Source organism: Embiotoca jacksoni, unplaced genomic scaffold (genome assembly GCF_022577435.1).
Source record: "Embiotoca jacksoni isolate LCO1_2020_lvr unplaced genomic scaffold, fEmbJac1.0.p SCAF_22, whole genome shotgun sequence".
In the NCBI taxonomy this organism is placed as follows: domain Eukaryota; kingdom Metazoa; phylum Chordata; class Actinopteri; family Embiotocidae; genus Embiotoca; species Embiotoca jacksoni.
The window spans coordinates 1344031-1360804 of NW_027185363.1; the positions used below are offsets into that span (position 1 = coordinate 1344031).

General features: G+C 43.8%; 1 protein-coding gene and 1 pseudogene across 3 annotated transcripts in view; one reads left to right on the forward strand and one right to left on the reverse strand.

Moving 5' to 3' along the window:
• Positions 1–7958, forward strand: part of LOC138202815 (semaphorin-6B-like) — a 28851-nt gene extending 20893 nt beyond the window's left edge. For all 3 annotated transcript variants that reach the window (XM_069157099.1, XM_069157101.1, XM_069157100.1), the window contains 4 exons: positions 318–458; positions 1431–1508; positions 2729–2790; positions 4194–7958. In XM_069157099.1, the coding sequence (XP_069013200.1) occupies positions 318–458; positions 1431–1508; positions 2729–2790; positions 4194–5179 (1267 nt within the window). In that variant the 3' untranslated portion in view covers positions 5180–7958. The remainder of the gene's footprint in view (positions 1–317; positions 459–1430; positions 1509–2728; positions 2791–4193) is intronic.
• A 461-nt stretch (positions 7959–8419) lies between these two features.
• Positions 8420–15629, reverse strand: LOC138202816 (G-protein coupled receptor 35-like; annotated as a pseudogene).
• Between the last annotated feature and the right edge of the window lie 1145 nt (positions 15630–16774).

A 16774-nucleotide genomic window follows, 5' to 3' on the forward strand; every position in this document is an offset into this window, starting at 1 on the left:
TCTCCCCGTGCCAACAAAAAAATTGTAGCAATAAAAAGGGGATTTTGGTTTTAGTCACTGGCAGCAAACTCAAAAAAGAGTTTAATTCTTCCCACAACACAGTTTGTTGTCTAAGTCCTCGATAAAACTGCAGGCGCCTGATATTGTTACCATTTGTATGAGGGTTCGGACGAAGGGCTTCCTCTTTGAGGCACCAAAAGATGAGGCCCTCAACCCTGGCAGAGATTTATTTGAGGCCAAAAAGAGAACAACGACCTCTCTCTTCTTGCTCTTTACCGTCTGCCTTCTGTCTTCACACCTCCTCTCACTGTCTTCAGGTGTGGCGAGGACTCTCCGCAGGCGCGTCAGCTCCTGTCTCTGTCTCTGGACCGTAGCAGCCACACTCTGCTGCTAGCCTTCTCCTCCTGTCTGGTCCGAGTCCCCACATCTCGCTGCCACCTGCACTCGCGCTGCATGAAGTGAGTGACACTCAGTCACCTGTTTTTTGTCTTTGGGAGTTTTTCGTCAATGTTTCTTTGGCTGATGATTAGCTATGTTTGAATGAAGTAGTGGCTGTTCGCCAAGGTAGTACGTACTGGCCAATTTCTGTTGTGTGTCTGCTTTTTCTCTCCCTGTGAGACATAATATTTAACTTGACGCAAGAGGATTTCAGATAGAGATTCATTCCGAATACCAAGAATGCATTTCTTTACTTCTGTCCATATGAGGAAAATGTTCCGAAGCAGGACGTTGTACAGTAAACCCGATTCCCACAGCAAACAATTTTCACATTTAGATACTGTGAACAATTAACAAGTTAATACAATATATGTATACAATATATGTACACAGCATAGGTTGTGTATGAAGAAAATACCTCTTGGGGAATTGTGATCTTATTGGTTTTACATATATTTCAAAACATATCATAAATAAATGTAATGTTTCAGTTAGGACATATTTCATATTTAGGGATTTTATTAATCCACTTTACTGCACCAGGTTTCCTGTTAGCCAGCTAGCTAATAAACTCTCTGGAATGGTCAAAACGGTCAAATCTGAGAATGAGATCAGTGCTCAGCATTTCTTAACATGTTGTTAGGGCCCGAGCACCGATGGTGCGAAAGCCCTATTGTTCCTGAAGGAATTATTTTTGTTCCTTATTATTATTATTATTATTATTACGTAAAGTGATTTGCCTTTTTGGAGGCTTTATCATATTCAAAAACTCATGAAAGTGGATACACATATTGTTTCCCGGCGAAAAATTTCGTATTCTAGTGGAGTCGCGAGTGGGCGTGGCCAAATGGCTCGAGAGCGCCCCCTAAAGAGATGCCCCGGCGGCCACATTTACCTAAATTCATAAAATCCGGTGGACACGTGTATCACACCTAGTTTTCATTGTTTCCGTATGTTTGTATGTATGCGTGCGTCTGTGTGTTTGTGTGCAGGAGCTGTCTGGCCTCCAGGGATCCATACTGTGGCTGGACCAGAGGCAGCACCTGCTCCTTCCTGAGACCAGGCACACGGTGAGGACAACAAACATACACATAGAGCTGGGATGTGTTTACTACCTTGGCAGATGTGCTGACTGCATTGTCAGATCATGTTAGGGGAAATAATTCAATGTTGTAAATACAATGCAATGCAGAAAAAATACAACTCAACAAAGTGAAAGGATAAGGTAATAAGGAAGGCATGGAAATTTAACACAAATATTCAGTAGTTACTTAAAAGTAAAAAAAAAAAAAAAAAAAAGTTTATTATTTTAGCAAACTTAACATAATTGTTCAACTCTTTGATGATTTAGTATGGACTATCATTTCCTCTGAAGTACCTGAGCATGACACTGAACCCACTGATCACATGGTATTGACAACTATTAAACTAGAAATTAGTTAAGAATAAGTTAGTTTTTTGTTTATTAATGTGTTTGAGGCTGCCAAAGCTTTATAATTCAGTTCAGGTCAATCTACCCATAAATGTTGCATTACTGTGAAAATGAGCACAGACACAGTTAGCCCACTGCAGTTTCTTGTCTAAATATTTATTGTTGTTTAAGTAATGCTGTGAATTAAGAGTCTAAATGTATTCTGTAGATTGAAAAGTTTTATTTTGGAAGCTTATTAAGCCGCTATGTGCGTTTGTGATTTGATTTATGCAGCCTGTGACAAACAAACCTTTATCAATTCATTGGTAATTTATTAACTACTACCATTATCCCTGACAAATGTGAATTCCCATAATCATTACTCAGTATTGTTATTGGTAATTGTTCCATAAAATACTTGTATCCGTATCCAAACATCGAACCCAGTATCGGACTTCCTACTTCCAGCTCCCATCGCCACCTGTATGGCTGACCCTGACCTTTGACCCCCCTGAGAGGTGGAAAGGAGAAAATCAATAATGGGATCAATAGTGTATCCCATTACAATGGGTGACGCATTAATCTATGCCATATAAATTTTATTGATTACATCTAACAAACATCATTCGTGTACAGTGTTTGACTCAAAAGTGAACCTGTTCTTATAAAAGGTCGGTTTTTACATTGATGAGATTTTTTCAGTCAGCTGTTCTGTTGTATTAGTCTGTAATCATACATTCCTCTTCATTACACACTACCATAAGAGCTCATATAGCTGTATATGGTGATATAAGGGGACTATATGTTTCCTACTATATGGCGTACAAAGAAAAATGTAAGTCTCTGATGTGCTGATGTGTGATCTCTCTGTGGCTGCAGGCTCCCTTTTCAACAAGACGTGGAATATGGAAACACCACCTCCCATCTAGGGGACTGTGATGGTAGGTTGCAGTACAATGACTAGGATGAGTCTGGCTGTGTACAGCGGACTGAGGACAGGCTCCGCCTAGTGGCACAGTTCTTCATTACACCTGTGTACTTGTCACTGAACATTTTGTTCTGGGAGGGAAAAAAAGTCTGATGCTACCAAGTCACAGAATATTCACAACAATTTATATAATTTAGCACACTTTAATGATGTGGTGTGTAACATGATTTAACGTCCTTACCGCAGCAATATTTATTGAAACTTGATATCAGCCACTGATTGCTTGGTCCCTTTGTTAGAGCTGAATCAGGTGGGAGTAGAACTGAGATTTTGGTTTCAGCCTCTCTTCCTACAGGTCAAAAACACTTCCAGTGTGAGATATTTTAATTAGGCAGGATGTGAAAGAAGTGTAGCTGCATGTAAACAATACGAGACTGTTGGATGGGAAGTGCGCCGTCCTCCTGCACGCAAGGTTTTGTTTTCTCAAAGCTGAGCATCTCAGGGAGAGGAGTGAGGTGGCTGGTAAGCAAGCTGGAAATAGCTTTGCATATGACTTGATGTCACTTGTGTTTAGAGGCTCAGATGTCAGTGCAGCAGCGCCACAGAGACTCTCTTTGAATGTTGCTCTGAAGTTCACAAAGTCAGTGGAAACCCCCCCAAAAAGTGATTTCCTTTCCAGCAGATTCTTTCAGAACTGTTCCGCTTGTTGTAGCCCAGTTTTGAAGTCACAAAATCCATTTAGTTTCCCAAAAACAACAGAACAAAGTATCCAAAGCACCTTCTAAGCCCTCAACATACTCATTTGCGTTATAGGCTTCTCGCTTTTATCCCTCTAAACTGATACCCCTAGACTAGAAGTCAGAGATGCCAGGCTGCAGACCTGACAACCTCTGATCTGAGTGATGAAAGCGCAGAAGAGGCCGAGCCAGATTCAGGCATGTGCTGCTGTGTCTGCAGATGGGAGTGATTAGAGCTGGGTGGAAACACTGAGGTAATGGTATGCTGCGAGGAGAGACTCCTTGACCAGGCTGCAGGATGGAAAGTGTGAGGAGAAGAGGGGAGAAAAAGAGAGTCAGCTGCTGTGGTCGGAGCTGCAATGATGATAAGTGCAGGCCTCTCTGAACCTGGAGCTTGTGGAGCCTCAAGGCCAAACTGGAGAGAAGTTCCTGTGAAACATCATCATCACAGAAAATAATCATATAATACTGGAGATGATCGCCAGTTATTAGTGTTATTGCAGTTATTGATTTATTATGATAAATGATGTCTTGGGAAGGGAAAAACACTAAGTAACAGAATAGCACTCCTTGTAATAATAGTAATTTTAAACTACACCCTGTGGACATACATTCAGAGGATATCCATTGGACTGTTCTACTAAATGTCATCTTCATAATTGTGTCTCTTAATCTTCAGGAATTCTGCAGCAGAGTTTGTTGATTGAACCCGAGAGTTTGGTCTCCCTCAACCTGCTCGTGGCGTCTGCAGTCTCCGCATTCACCATCGGGGCGGCGCTGTCCGGCCTCGCTGTCTGCTGGATCATGGCCCACAAACCTGCCAGCCGTCGCCATGGCAACGCATCCCAGTCCTCCATCCAGAGGCGCGAAAGAGGCCTGCTGAGTAACGGTGGCGGGATGGGAGGCTCAGTGCTGAGCGTGACACGGCAGGGAGGCGGGGAGCGCCCATGCTCTCAGGGCGGGGAGACCCTGTTTGTCATGCCCAACGGCTGGGTGAAGTCGGGAGAACTAGACCCTGGCTTCCTGCCCACCCCAGAGCACACGCCCCAGCAGAAACGCAGAGGTCTACGATTGTCTGACTCCAACTCGGGAGGGTGGGATACCAGCCAGACCTACCTGGGGGGAGGTTCTGTGGGTCTGGGTTCACCCTGCCGCATGCCCCCCTCCGTCTACCTGACCACCAGACTCTTCCAGCAGGGCGGAGGTGGGAGACACAGTGGTGAGAGCCGGGGGAATGACACGCCACGCCAGCACTACGTCTGTTTGAGCAAGCAAGAAAAAGGAGGGAAGGGGACACCCAGAGCCCCCCTCAGGAAGTCTGCAGGAGAATATGTGTACCCCATGACCCCCCAGGACTCGCCTGAGCGTCGGAGGGTGGTCTCAGCACCCAGCGCCCCCATGGAGTACAGCGAGCCGCTGCCTTTGCGCTGGCCAGCCCCGGAAGGATACATCCTCAGCAGCCACGGCATGGTCCCTGTCCCCTTGCCTCCATCCTCCATGCCCGCTCCCAGCAGCCAGGCTTACATGTCCCAGCAACACCCCCCCGGGCTGAGCAGGGCTCTCCTGAGAGGGGCCCTGGAGCGAGGGGAGTTGGGTGAGCTGGTGGATCTCAGCCAGCTGATGAGTAAGAAGAACTGCAGTGACAGGACTCAGGCTGGCCAGTGACTGTGGAGGAAATGAGGGGGACAGAATTCTGTCCATGTCCTAATCTCTGTTTGATTTACATAGATCTGTCTTTTCTCTTCACTCTGTCTATCCCTCTCTCCCTTCCTTTCTCTCTTCCTCACATCTTTATTTCATTGTCATTAAGCCCCCCCACCCACCCCCCACCCTCCGATCTTCTCTGTCAGTCTCTCAGGCAACCCCTCTTTCACTCCACAATGAGTCTCTTGTTATAACTGGCTGCTGGGTCTGCCACTCATATCCTGGCTCACACTAATTGGCCAGATGGACTGAGGTTGTTGCTGTGTCTGCATTGCAGAGTTGCCTCTCTCTCCTGCTCTCAGCAGCAGCAGGAAGAGGGAGGAGAGAGGACGGAGGGGGAAGATAGACAGAAAGGAAGCAGAATGGGGAGCAGAGAGGATGAGGACCGAGAGAAAGATGGACATGGCACATAGAGATTGCCTTCTCTGTTCAGATTGACTGAGCCTGCAGAGCCAGTCAAATGCTACTGCAGGAGTGGGATGCTTTTTCCCTCTCGGATACCATTAACAAGACTGCCAGCCATCTGTTCCCCACTATATTACCCGTTGGTCTGATTACCAACTAGGTACTTGAAGTGAAACTGCAAATTCTAAACATCATAAAAGTATCTAAATCTCTAGGGGAGTCATCAGACGAAAACTGAACTCATTCTCACTAAACAGAGATCTTTCCTCCTTTTCTCTCTTTCTCCCCGCTGCACACATAGAGCACTTGCATACATGTACTTGTACAGGTGGGTATTTAGTATTCTGTGTATACGAGAAGCATGACTTGTGTGCCAAATGCCTCTAACCTGTCTCATAGGGATATGGGACCATAACTCACGTCTGTGGAGAGCAGAGTGCAGGACTGAAATGTCAGCACTATTCCTGCCAACTGCATGCTCTCTGTACTGACGGCATCTCAGCTGTCTGCCGCACCATTCGTTTCCTCCTTCCACTCCATGTACTCTTTAATGACCAATAATTCCACAAGGACATCAGGTGGGATTGCACCACAACACCGGACTGACAGGAAAATCAGAGCTGAAATAGAAAGACTGGAAGAAAGGGAGGTATTTTAGAGGATATAAAGTGAATGCACTGCAATATATGAATACCTTATCTTACATTTTCACATTAAGGTTTTTCCCCGCACACGCACACACACACACACACACACACACACACACACACACATACACACATTCATTAGTCCTGCATTATAGAATGCAGTATGGTTTTATTGGGCATAATTGCCCCTTAAGCCCACAGTGGGTCAAGGTCCCACAGACATGATCCAGAGCACAGTGACAGTTACAGTGGTTATGATTGAAACCTCTGGCTTAACGCAGAGCCAGTAGGGGTAATGGAAATGTTCCCACCAGGCAAATGGAACCATATATCCAGCCCATCAAAGTGTCCAGTGGCATGAAGTGTTCTGCGTTTAGATCAACACAACATGGTTTGAGTGTATTACAGAGGGGATGGAAGTCATAAAAAAAAAGAGACAAGACAAAGAAGACAGAAACAAAAAGCAAGTGAGACACGATGACATGAGGTGCACCAACAACTACTACTATAGGGAAATAATGAGGATTTGTCATAGTGGATGAGATGATGACTGATGATTTTCACTCCTAGTCTGTTAGTCAACAAATGAATGCTGGTTTGTGCTGACCCTGTGAGCAGCAATAAGTTTTTTTATGTACATAGTAAACTTTCATTTTGATCAAATGATAATGTAAGACAAACAGTAACTCCAGAACATATAGGCAGGCATTAGCTTGCAAACAGAAACATGTATCATGTCACTATAACTGTTAATGTATGAAAATCTGTTTCCATATAAGAGTCATATCAACCTGCTCCAATATTGAAGTCACCGAGACACTTAAGTATTAACGGTGTCAAGTCGATGTGCCAAACAACCCAACTAATGAATGAGTTATAGATGCCTGGTTACTGAAGCAAAAAAATAAAAAAAATTTAAAAAATGGAGGGAAAGTTGTTTTCAAGTGCCATGAAGATCATTTCAGTCAGCAGTGCACTTTCCTCATGTGCTGTGGTGTTGAAGAGCTCACTTCTTGCAGTATACTTGTGATATGTACAGTATGCCTTTGACCTTACGTGCTGAATGTTGAAATATCTTTCATTTAGATGTTGGCTTGTACTGTTGAAATCTTTTTTTTTCAGCTCCTTTTGTCCGTTCGGATGCCTCTGACTCTGAATGCCACCGACAGTGTTTGAGGGTCTGCTTATAAACTACACATAGTGGCATAAACTGTAAATGTGTAAGAATGAATATAGACACTTTGCCATGCCCTTTCTGATCACTCTCTTAATGTATTCACCGACAACATGACATGATCTGTGTTTCTCAGAGTTCCTGATATGTAAGAATAATAATTCATAAGTAGTTCATAAGCAAACCTTCGAAAGGACTGAAAAGCAGTGAGGGAACACTGTGCAACTCATCTGCCCTGATTATTGACGTTTTGTCTTGTTCTGTAGTCTAGTGATCGTCTGTCTGTCATTGCCAACCGACTGCCATACTGGAGGATTTTGAAAGTACTGTGAGCAAAAGAATGGACTCATTCTTTTTATTTGTGGTCATTATACCATGCAGTAATAAGGAAAAGCACAAAAATGTGTCTTCTTTTTCTTTTCTTTTTTTTTTTTTTTTAGGAGCTGTTCTGTATCATTTGTGAATAGTGTAAATAGTCATCCTGAATGTATTGTGTATCAGTTTGGTTTGGGGTCGGGGCGGGGCGGGCGGGGTTTGGGGGGGGATCATCCATGCTCTTCTAAGACAGGACTGTGTTTGAAGTGTGCGGCTATTTTTCATTGCCAATGCTGTGAATAAGATGTATGTACAGTATTTACGTGACTTTGGCTGAGCGCAGAGTTCAGCTGTTTCCTTCCTGTTATTAGAGTAGAGTCGCAGGCCTGATCTCAGCCAGAACTGAGCCTTCTCATTTGACTGATGCCTGCCCATTTTTTTTTTGCAGTTGCTAAGCTGCTGCTGATATAATAACCATCAATCTTTGGAGTACTGCTATTAAATGGCATTATATAATTGACTGCTAATGTGGCTCTGAATGCACTCATTAAAATAAATGCATATCATTATACACGTTCCCACGCATATACACACAAAAACAGACTTTGACTAACGCAACTCGATTGCTTCACAGTCATTTTGGGTAATGTGTAGATCGTTATTGCACTTTATTTTCTTTAAATGAGACGTATCTGTCATCAGAGTGGCAAATTGAAGCTACAAAGCAGGCAAATTCAGAGCAGGGAGGAAGCAGAAAATCTTTCAAGCATGTGCTTTTCTGTCCACCAGAGGGCGCTGGACACTGGCTTGCATTCACCATCTGAGTCTCAATGAGGGAGTGAAAGGCATACATGCTCCCGTGGGTGCTCTTGCTGTAAGTGGACATTGTCGGACTGTGCTGCTGAGCTCGACACAGACTGTTGTCTGAGAAATGAGAGTATCCTTTGTTCTCTGATTTGATAGCGCATTAAAGTCAACATGTTGAATGAGTTAGATAAAAGCTATTTATATCTCAAAAGAGTTTAATATGGCAAATTGATGCTTTTGTCTAAGCCAAATGATATATAATGCATGTTTGTATTTACAAATTAACCGTACAATTAACCAACTAAACATAGAGACAGATGAAAAAAACATTTTTACATTAATATTTTACATTATTATCCATAAAACAGTCAAGAAAGTACCCATTAATAATCACAAATGTAACGTGCAGTCAGTCAGCTAGGGCTACTTTAGCAGGTTTGTATTGCATTTCCAAGAAACTTAGGGCATAATAATATTAAAAATGGTCAAAAACAAGGAGCAAAGGTATTCTAAATTTTAATCTCTGCAGTTTGTCAAACTGCCTTCTGTGATTCCCATAATGCAACTTGATAACAATTTTCATTAAACCAAATTCAAGTCATGTGGGAGGGAAGTTAAAGATGGACAAGTTATTATGGGAAATTCCAGCTGTCTTAATCAATTAAGACAAATAATTCTTCAAACAATGTCATAATATCTAGCGTGTACATAACACAATTAGTGGCTATTGTACAGGAGTGTAATTTGAACAAGGTGTGTGGTTTACTGCACAGTTGGACCTGTTGTGTACTTTTTTGCTCCAAGTCTAATATATCAAAGCTTTCAGAAAAATTCCACTTTCCCAGATGCAATTATGACTTGAGTGTTGGTTTGAACACTATTTACAGGCGAGAAACTGGAAATTACAGTCAAGATATAAATGAGACATTACACCTTTCCTGCCTCCTGGATGCCCACTTCTTTCAAACTCACAGCTTTAATTTGTAACACTGGTATATCTTTAAAAAAAAAAAAAAGAAAAAAAAAAAATTCCAAGCCAAGAGTAATTTTTTTAAATTCCCTCCAGAGCCACAGAAGACATTAAACAGGTGTTTTCAGAAGTACAGAATAAACACAACTTGAACTTTTTATCCTTTTACTTTAAAAATGACACCCAATCTGCTTTCAGTTAGAACAATTTCACTCTCACTGACTTGTGAATAAAACCATTTCAATAAAAATAATAGCTGATGGAATCAAAGCAGCAGTTTGCGGTAGCGATCCACTCAGACACCAATAAATATATGTGTGCAGGAAAATATGTAGAGTTCCAGTTTGCAGGTACATCATGAAAGTAGTTCACAGGGAAGCCAATGTGGATTGGCGTGTAGCAGATGATGAACACAATCATGTTTGCTGTTACTATGCCAATGACGCTTTTCTTTTCCTCTGATTTGTCATTCTTCTTTAACAAAATCCTGATGATCTGACTGGAGCAGAACACAACCATCAACAGTGGAGTGATTCAGCCTACACGTACCATAAGCCCAAAAAACTGTGGATGAAGTGGGTTGTCTTTCCATCTTCCATAGCACATCCAGAGTTTGTCAGGGTAGTTCTCCTTTCTGAATGCAGCACCCAGTGTCACCAGAAGTCCCCAAAAGGCACAAACACACAGCACACGCAGTCTCTTTCTTCCTCCTCCGTGATCTGGCCTGCAGCGGAAACCTTATAACCAGGTACCGCTGGACGCTGACGGCTGTCGTGGTCAAGATGCTGGCATACATGTTGATGAAATGTATGTTAATGAGGAAAATACACGAGAGTCTTTGGCAGGCAGAAGAAGGCATCGTAGATCCTAAAGGGCAGGAAGAGGGTGAGGGCAGAATCGGCTACAGCCAGGTTCAATATGTAGATGTGGGTTGTCTGTCCAGGAGCCCCATCTGGAAATGAAGGCATGCAGAGCAGCAGTATTGATGAGGAAACCCAAGAGAAACAAAGGACTGTAGGCCAAACCTTGAAGGGTATCCACTGTGCAGTTAGCATTAATGGCATTGAAGTACATGCTGTACCTGCAGTGAGAAGAGGCCCTGTGTCAGAATTTAAAAATAATTAGTATGTTCAATTAGAGAAAGCTCCTAATAGGTGAGCATATGGTTAATATTCATAGATGCATGCTGTTAATGGAAATTCCTTGCAGATTAGAGGATCTAGGGCATATTGTAATTTTTCAAGTCTGTCTTATTTGCAAGAAAATATGTACATTCAAATATATTATGTTGGCTTGTTGCATTCACTCAGAGGATAGATACAAAATCCATTGTCCTCACTGTATCTGTATCTATATCTTTCAATCTTGGAATATCTTTAGTACAAAATTGTGTACTAGAGCTCTGCAACAAACACAAAGACATTGGCACAAAATAAGTGTAAATCTGGAAGATACCCACTTGATTTTGCTGTGTTAGAAGGTGGCAAAACTGTAGGCAGCAGGGGGGAAAGAACATTTGTGTTTTTCTCTACTCCTTTGATTTCTTTCAGGGTGCTTGCAACTTGATTGGTTTCCACTAGTGCAGTCCATCCATGCTGTTCATTGGTTCCCTTGGATTCAGGCTGACCATCATCATTTGGGCCCTCACTAAAAAGAGCACAACTTCAGAATTCACCCTCTTCTCTTTGTCTGCCTGAGCTGATTGCACTCTGAGCAGTTTTTTTTAGTGGAAAATTAATCAAATCACGATACAAGTCATCTCAGGACACTTTACATAGTAAAGTCTTTACAACAGAACCTCAGCGATACTATAGAGATACCAAACAGTTCAACAATCGCCACATGAGCGACAGCAGGAAGGAAAAACTCCCTTAGAACAGGCATAAACCTCAGACACAAGCAGACACAGAGCTGGGCAACCATCTGTCTCGACCGGTGTTTAGAAATAATATAAATACAATAAAATAAACAATGTTAATTATTAAAAATCAATAAAATGTTGTAAATGTAATAAATAAAATGTTAAAACCATATGCAGCAGTGGCAGATCCTCGGAGAGCAGACGAGAGCAGAACATAAGGAAGGTTCAAGGTCATCTCCTGCTTTAATTATTACCTTTATCAAAAAGGAAAGCATGCAGTGGGTGGTGGAGGATGAGTTGTGGTAACTTTTATATTTTCACACAGGCAATTAACCTTTGTCTGGAAACACTAGGACTATTTGTTGGTGCCAACTCTTTATTTGTTTTGGTCTGTATTTCTGTTTTATTTTAGTACTGAATGCAATACAACCAATTTGTAGAAGGTTTTTCTTAAAAACTGAAGAACTTGGGACTATTTAACTGCCTTCTATTCGACAACAGGAAAACATTTCAGCGTCTGCCTTTTCAACTCAAAATTTCCGAACATGGAGCACAAGCATCTCCATCTCTCCTTTTTTTATGTCTCCCATGGGGAAGATTAGGTTTGCAGCCAGGTGACATCAGCCAGTAACACATCAGTTAAAAACAACAGAGATAAACAGAAACCCTAACAAAGTAACAACAAGTCTAATTTCCTGGCAACAAACCCATTTATTCAGAGGCAGAAAATATGATCAACTGATGATCAACGGCCAAAACTTACTAACTGTGCGGTAATCTTGTTCATAAACCCTCCTGAACTGATTTCACAGGCTGCTACATCAGTATGTCTTTGTCTTCTAGATACATGCTATCATGCATATTTCTGCTATGTTTGCACCATCTCCTCTCTTTTCAGAGCAAACAGTATGTCTCTGTGGCTAGTTGTATAACATCAGGGACGTAGACCAGCAGAGGTATGGTTGTTCTTCAATTGCAACAGCAGACCACAGCCCCACTTACCCTATGTGACACTGACTTTACTGTCTTGGCGAATAATATATCCACGTTCATATGTGGTAAATGAAAATCACACAAGTATTTGTGAAAGTAAACTGTGGCTCTGCAGTACATTTACCCAGTGCTGATTCAGTGTTTCAGTGCTGATTTATTTACAATTTTTGATGACAAATATGCCACTGAGGTGATAACTCAACTGCGGGGTAGAGTGAAAAGCACAAGGTCACACTATGATGCAGGTGAAAGCAGGAGGTCAAGAGCTGCCCAGACAAAGCCAGATGAAAAAAGGAAATTACAAAAACATTTTTGAGGCGGCATTTAGAGAACAACCTCCACACCACTCTTGATTGTAAAGAGAAGACTGAATTGTAAAGAGAAATGGGTCAGTGTTTTGTTTTGTTGGCCTAAAGTGGAGGCAACAAATTTCAGCCATCATGAAGGTAATGGGCTTTTACTTGGAAAATATGTGTCAGTGTGTCAGTTCTGATTGGGAAAATATTTGACTCACATTATTTTCTGTTGTCGTACATCAATTGACAAGCGGCCAAAATAGCCTCTGATTTCTCCAGATTGCCACCGGCTGACAGTCACCAGTAAAACAGTCACATCCCGCTGTATTAAACATCTTTTTATGAAAGAACCTTTGTAAATAGGTTTCTGAATTCAATAAGACAGAAAATTGAAACAGACTGGGAAATCATTGCGACATCTGCGGGCTTTTCTCTACCTTCATGCAGCTCTTTAATACTTGTTTCACATTGAGATATTTCATTATCAGTGCTTCCATCCAATCAGGGGGCGGACCGGCTGCCACTCGCAGAAAGCAGACGCTGCTAAATGATGACACGATTAGCAGCCAGTTAATTAGAAATGGAGCCACCAGTGTTCAAAGTGGGTCGGCACTCACCACTTTTGGTGTACAGTGACTTTTACCCAGGCACCAACCACTTCTCCTCACATGCTGCTGGTGATCTTTGCTGCCATCGCAATACCGTTATCTAAGCAATTCATAATGTCCCAAAATAAACTGCATTACCCAGGGGGCACTGCATGATGCTTACCTGTTCCATTTTCGCCTGTCTGGTTTCTTCTGTTGGTGGCTAGTCTAAGAAACATTACATTTTTCTTATAATAATGTCATGATGGCTCTAAAGGGGCACAAAGAAATACAATACAAGTCAGACTTTAAGACAGGCGAGCTTCAGAGGTCATAGTCCTCCCAGCCAAGACCACAACCATGCAGGCCAGGAGCCGCAAATTAAGTTAATTGCCACTGGTGAAAAATAGTTGGTGTTTTAAGGTTAGGAGTAATAACATCTGTGGCAACAAGTTTAACCCCAGAACATGCTGTAAGTATGTGAACGTTTATTCTAATTATAAACATCATTGTCTATTGCTTGCTGAATTCACACCAACAAGATATTAAATCCAATGGTCACCATTGTTCAGCCAAATGCCACAAAGTCCTGCACACGTTTCAAATAAAAATCCCTTAGCATTTCATACATTGTGGAGCCACACGAGGCTTTGACTTACAATTGTTACTCTAATAATTTAAATGGTTTCCCGCTTAAATAAATAACTTCATGCTGTGAAGATAAGCAACATCTCCTAGTACGTTATTCACAGTAGAAATTCAGAAGGTGATACTTCATTATTTGCTGATACAGGCAAATACAAACGCCTGACATGAATAAAGGAAGTCCTGGCATTCATTCTTTTCCACTTCAAGAACTGGGAGTTTTGCAGTTCTTCACAGAAAGAGTTTGAGTTTGCTTTGTTTAGTGGCACAGCAACTATGTCATGTAGTAACTATGTGCTTGTATATCTTCAGAGGTCTGATTCATTTGTTTGTGACAGAGGGTGTGTACACACCAGTGACTAAACTTCATTACACAAATCCGAGACATTGATTGAACATAATGCAATTTTAGAATTAGTCCTTTGTAATATTTAGTTCATGACGTGTACATGTACTGGTAATTAGTTTTTTTTGTGATAGACAGCCTTTGACTTTGGAGCAGAGGACATTACTGCAGGATTGAACTACACAAATTATTAGTAAACATTCACTTGGACATCTTGTCCACAATAGGACCTTGACCAGATTTCAATATGATGACACAGATTAATCATTGGCAGCATCACAAAATTTTATACAGCCTTGGTCCAACATTGTGCTCATGTTTTTAGTACGACGTTTTCACCCAAAGAAATGTCACCTGTTTCGGCGAAAGACATCTTTCTTGGGTCACGTCGTCAGTGCATCTGGAGTGTCCACTGACCCAGCAAAGGTGGCAGCAGTGAGGGACTGGCCTGTTCCCCACAATATTGCGGAGCTTCCTGGGTCTGGCCCCCTACTACGGTTTTTCATGCGGTTCATAAAAGACTTTGTCACCATTGCCAGCCCACTTCAACAGCTGACTCAGAAAGGTCGAGCGTTTCAGTGGGGCGAGGACTGTGCCGATGCCTTCACACAACTTCGGTCAGCACTCGTGGAGTCCCCCGTGCTGGCCTATCCAAACCCCCAGCGACCATTCATCGTAGACACTGATGCCAGCAGTGTGGGTCTTGGCGCAGTGCTGTCTCAGGAGGGGGAGCATGGTGAGCAGGTCGTGGCCTATTACAGCCACTCCCTCAGCTGACAGGAGAGAAACTACTGCGTCACCCGCCGGGAACTGCTAGCAGTCGTCCTAGGACTACACCACTTTCGACGATAGGTCTATGGGGTCAAATTCATCCTGCGCACAGACCATGCCTCTCTCACCTGGCTTCTCCATTTCAAGGAACCAGAGGGGCAGCTGGCTCGGTGGCTGGAGACATACAGGACTATAACCTCGAGATACACCACCGGGCTGGTCACCTTCACACTAATGCGGATGCCCTGTCAAGACGCCCCTGCAAAGCAGAAGAGTGCCGGTACTGGCAGCGAATTGAGGACTGTGACACAGCAGCTCCAGTGGTGGCAGCCCTGCACACCGGTCCCTCACGCGGTGACAATGCTTCCCCAGCAATAGCCGATGATGACAGTCTGGATGCCATTGATAGCCAACAGCTACAACGAGACCAGAGCCAAGACCCCATCCTCTCTCGAGTATGGAATTGGGTGAGGGCTCGCCAATGACCAACATGGCGAGCAGTATCTGCACTGGACCATGAGGCCAAGGCCCTCTATACCCAGTGGTCAAGCCTTGTCGACCGGGACGGCCTCCTTTATCATCGCTGGCAGGCCCCCGGGGGCCATCGTGACATCTTCCAGCTCTTGGTACCCCTCAAACTATGCCCCAAGATCCTCAAGCTTGTTCATAGCTCGGTGGGGGCAGGCCACTTTGGGGTCACCAAAACCTTAAAACAACTTCGGTCTCGGTTCTACTGGCCAGGGTGTCGCACGGACGTCGAGCTCCACATTCATCGGTGTGACTCTTGCACCGCCCGGAAAGGGCCGACTAGACGCACACATGCTCCCCTGCAACAGTACCAGGTGGGGTCCCCAATGGAGCGTGTGGGTGTAGACATCCTAGGTCCCTTTCCAACAACCGACCAAGGAAACCGCTACATTCTGGTAGCCATGGACTACTTCACCAAGTGGCCAGAAGCGTATGCGGTTCCTGACCAGAGTGCTGCTACCACCGCTGAGCACCTGGTCAACGAGATGTTCTGTCGCTTCGGTGCACCTGAAGAGCTACACAGCAACCAGGGACGGAACTTTGAGGCTCGAGTGTTCGCTGAGGTCTGTCGTCGACTGAGCATAAAAAAGACCCGGACAACACCACTGCATCCCCAGAGTGACAGGCTCGTTGAACGTTTCAACCGCACCCTGGCCATCCAGCTTGCTATCCTAACCAGCCAAAAGCAGCGAGATTGGGCTCAACACCTGCCGATAATCCTGTGGGCATACCGGACAGCAGTCCAGGAATCCACCAAGTGCACCCCAGCAGCTCTTATGTTTGGACACAAGCTCCGTACTCCTGTGGATTTGGTCTTTGGGCCACCCTCGGAGTCAGAGGTTGGGGGCGAGGCCGGTCTAAGCTACCTTTACGACCTCAGAGAGCGACTCCGTGTAGCGTACGAGTTGACCAGACATGCCCTGTCAGACACTGGGTCACGACAGAAGCGGGCGTATGACTCTCGCTGCAAGGGAGAGGACTTTGACCCCGGGACACAGGTGTGGGACTACAGCCCTGAAAGGAAGAAGGGCCATTCCCACAAACTCATGAGCCAGTGGGTTGGACCCTGCACCATGCTGGAGAAACTGTCGGACGTTGTGTACAGGGTGCAGCTGGTGTAAAGAAATCGGGTGGTGGTGCTCCACCGTGACCGGCTTGCCCCCTACCGACCAATGGCCCCATCTGGGGGGGGGGATCAGAGACAGAGGATC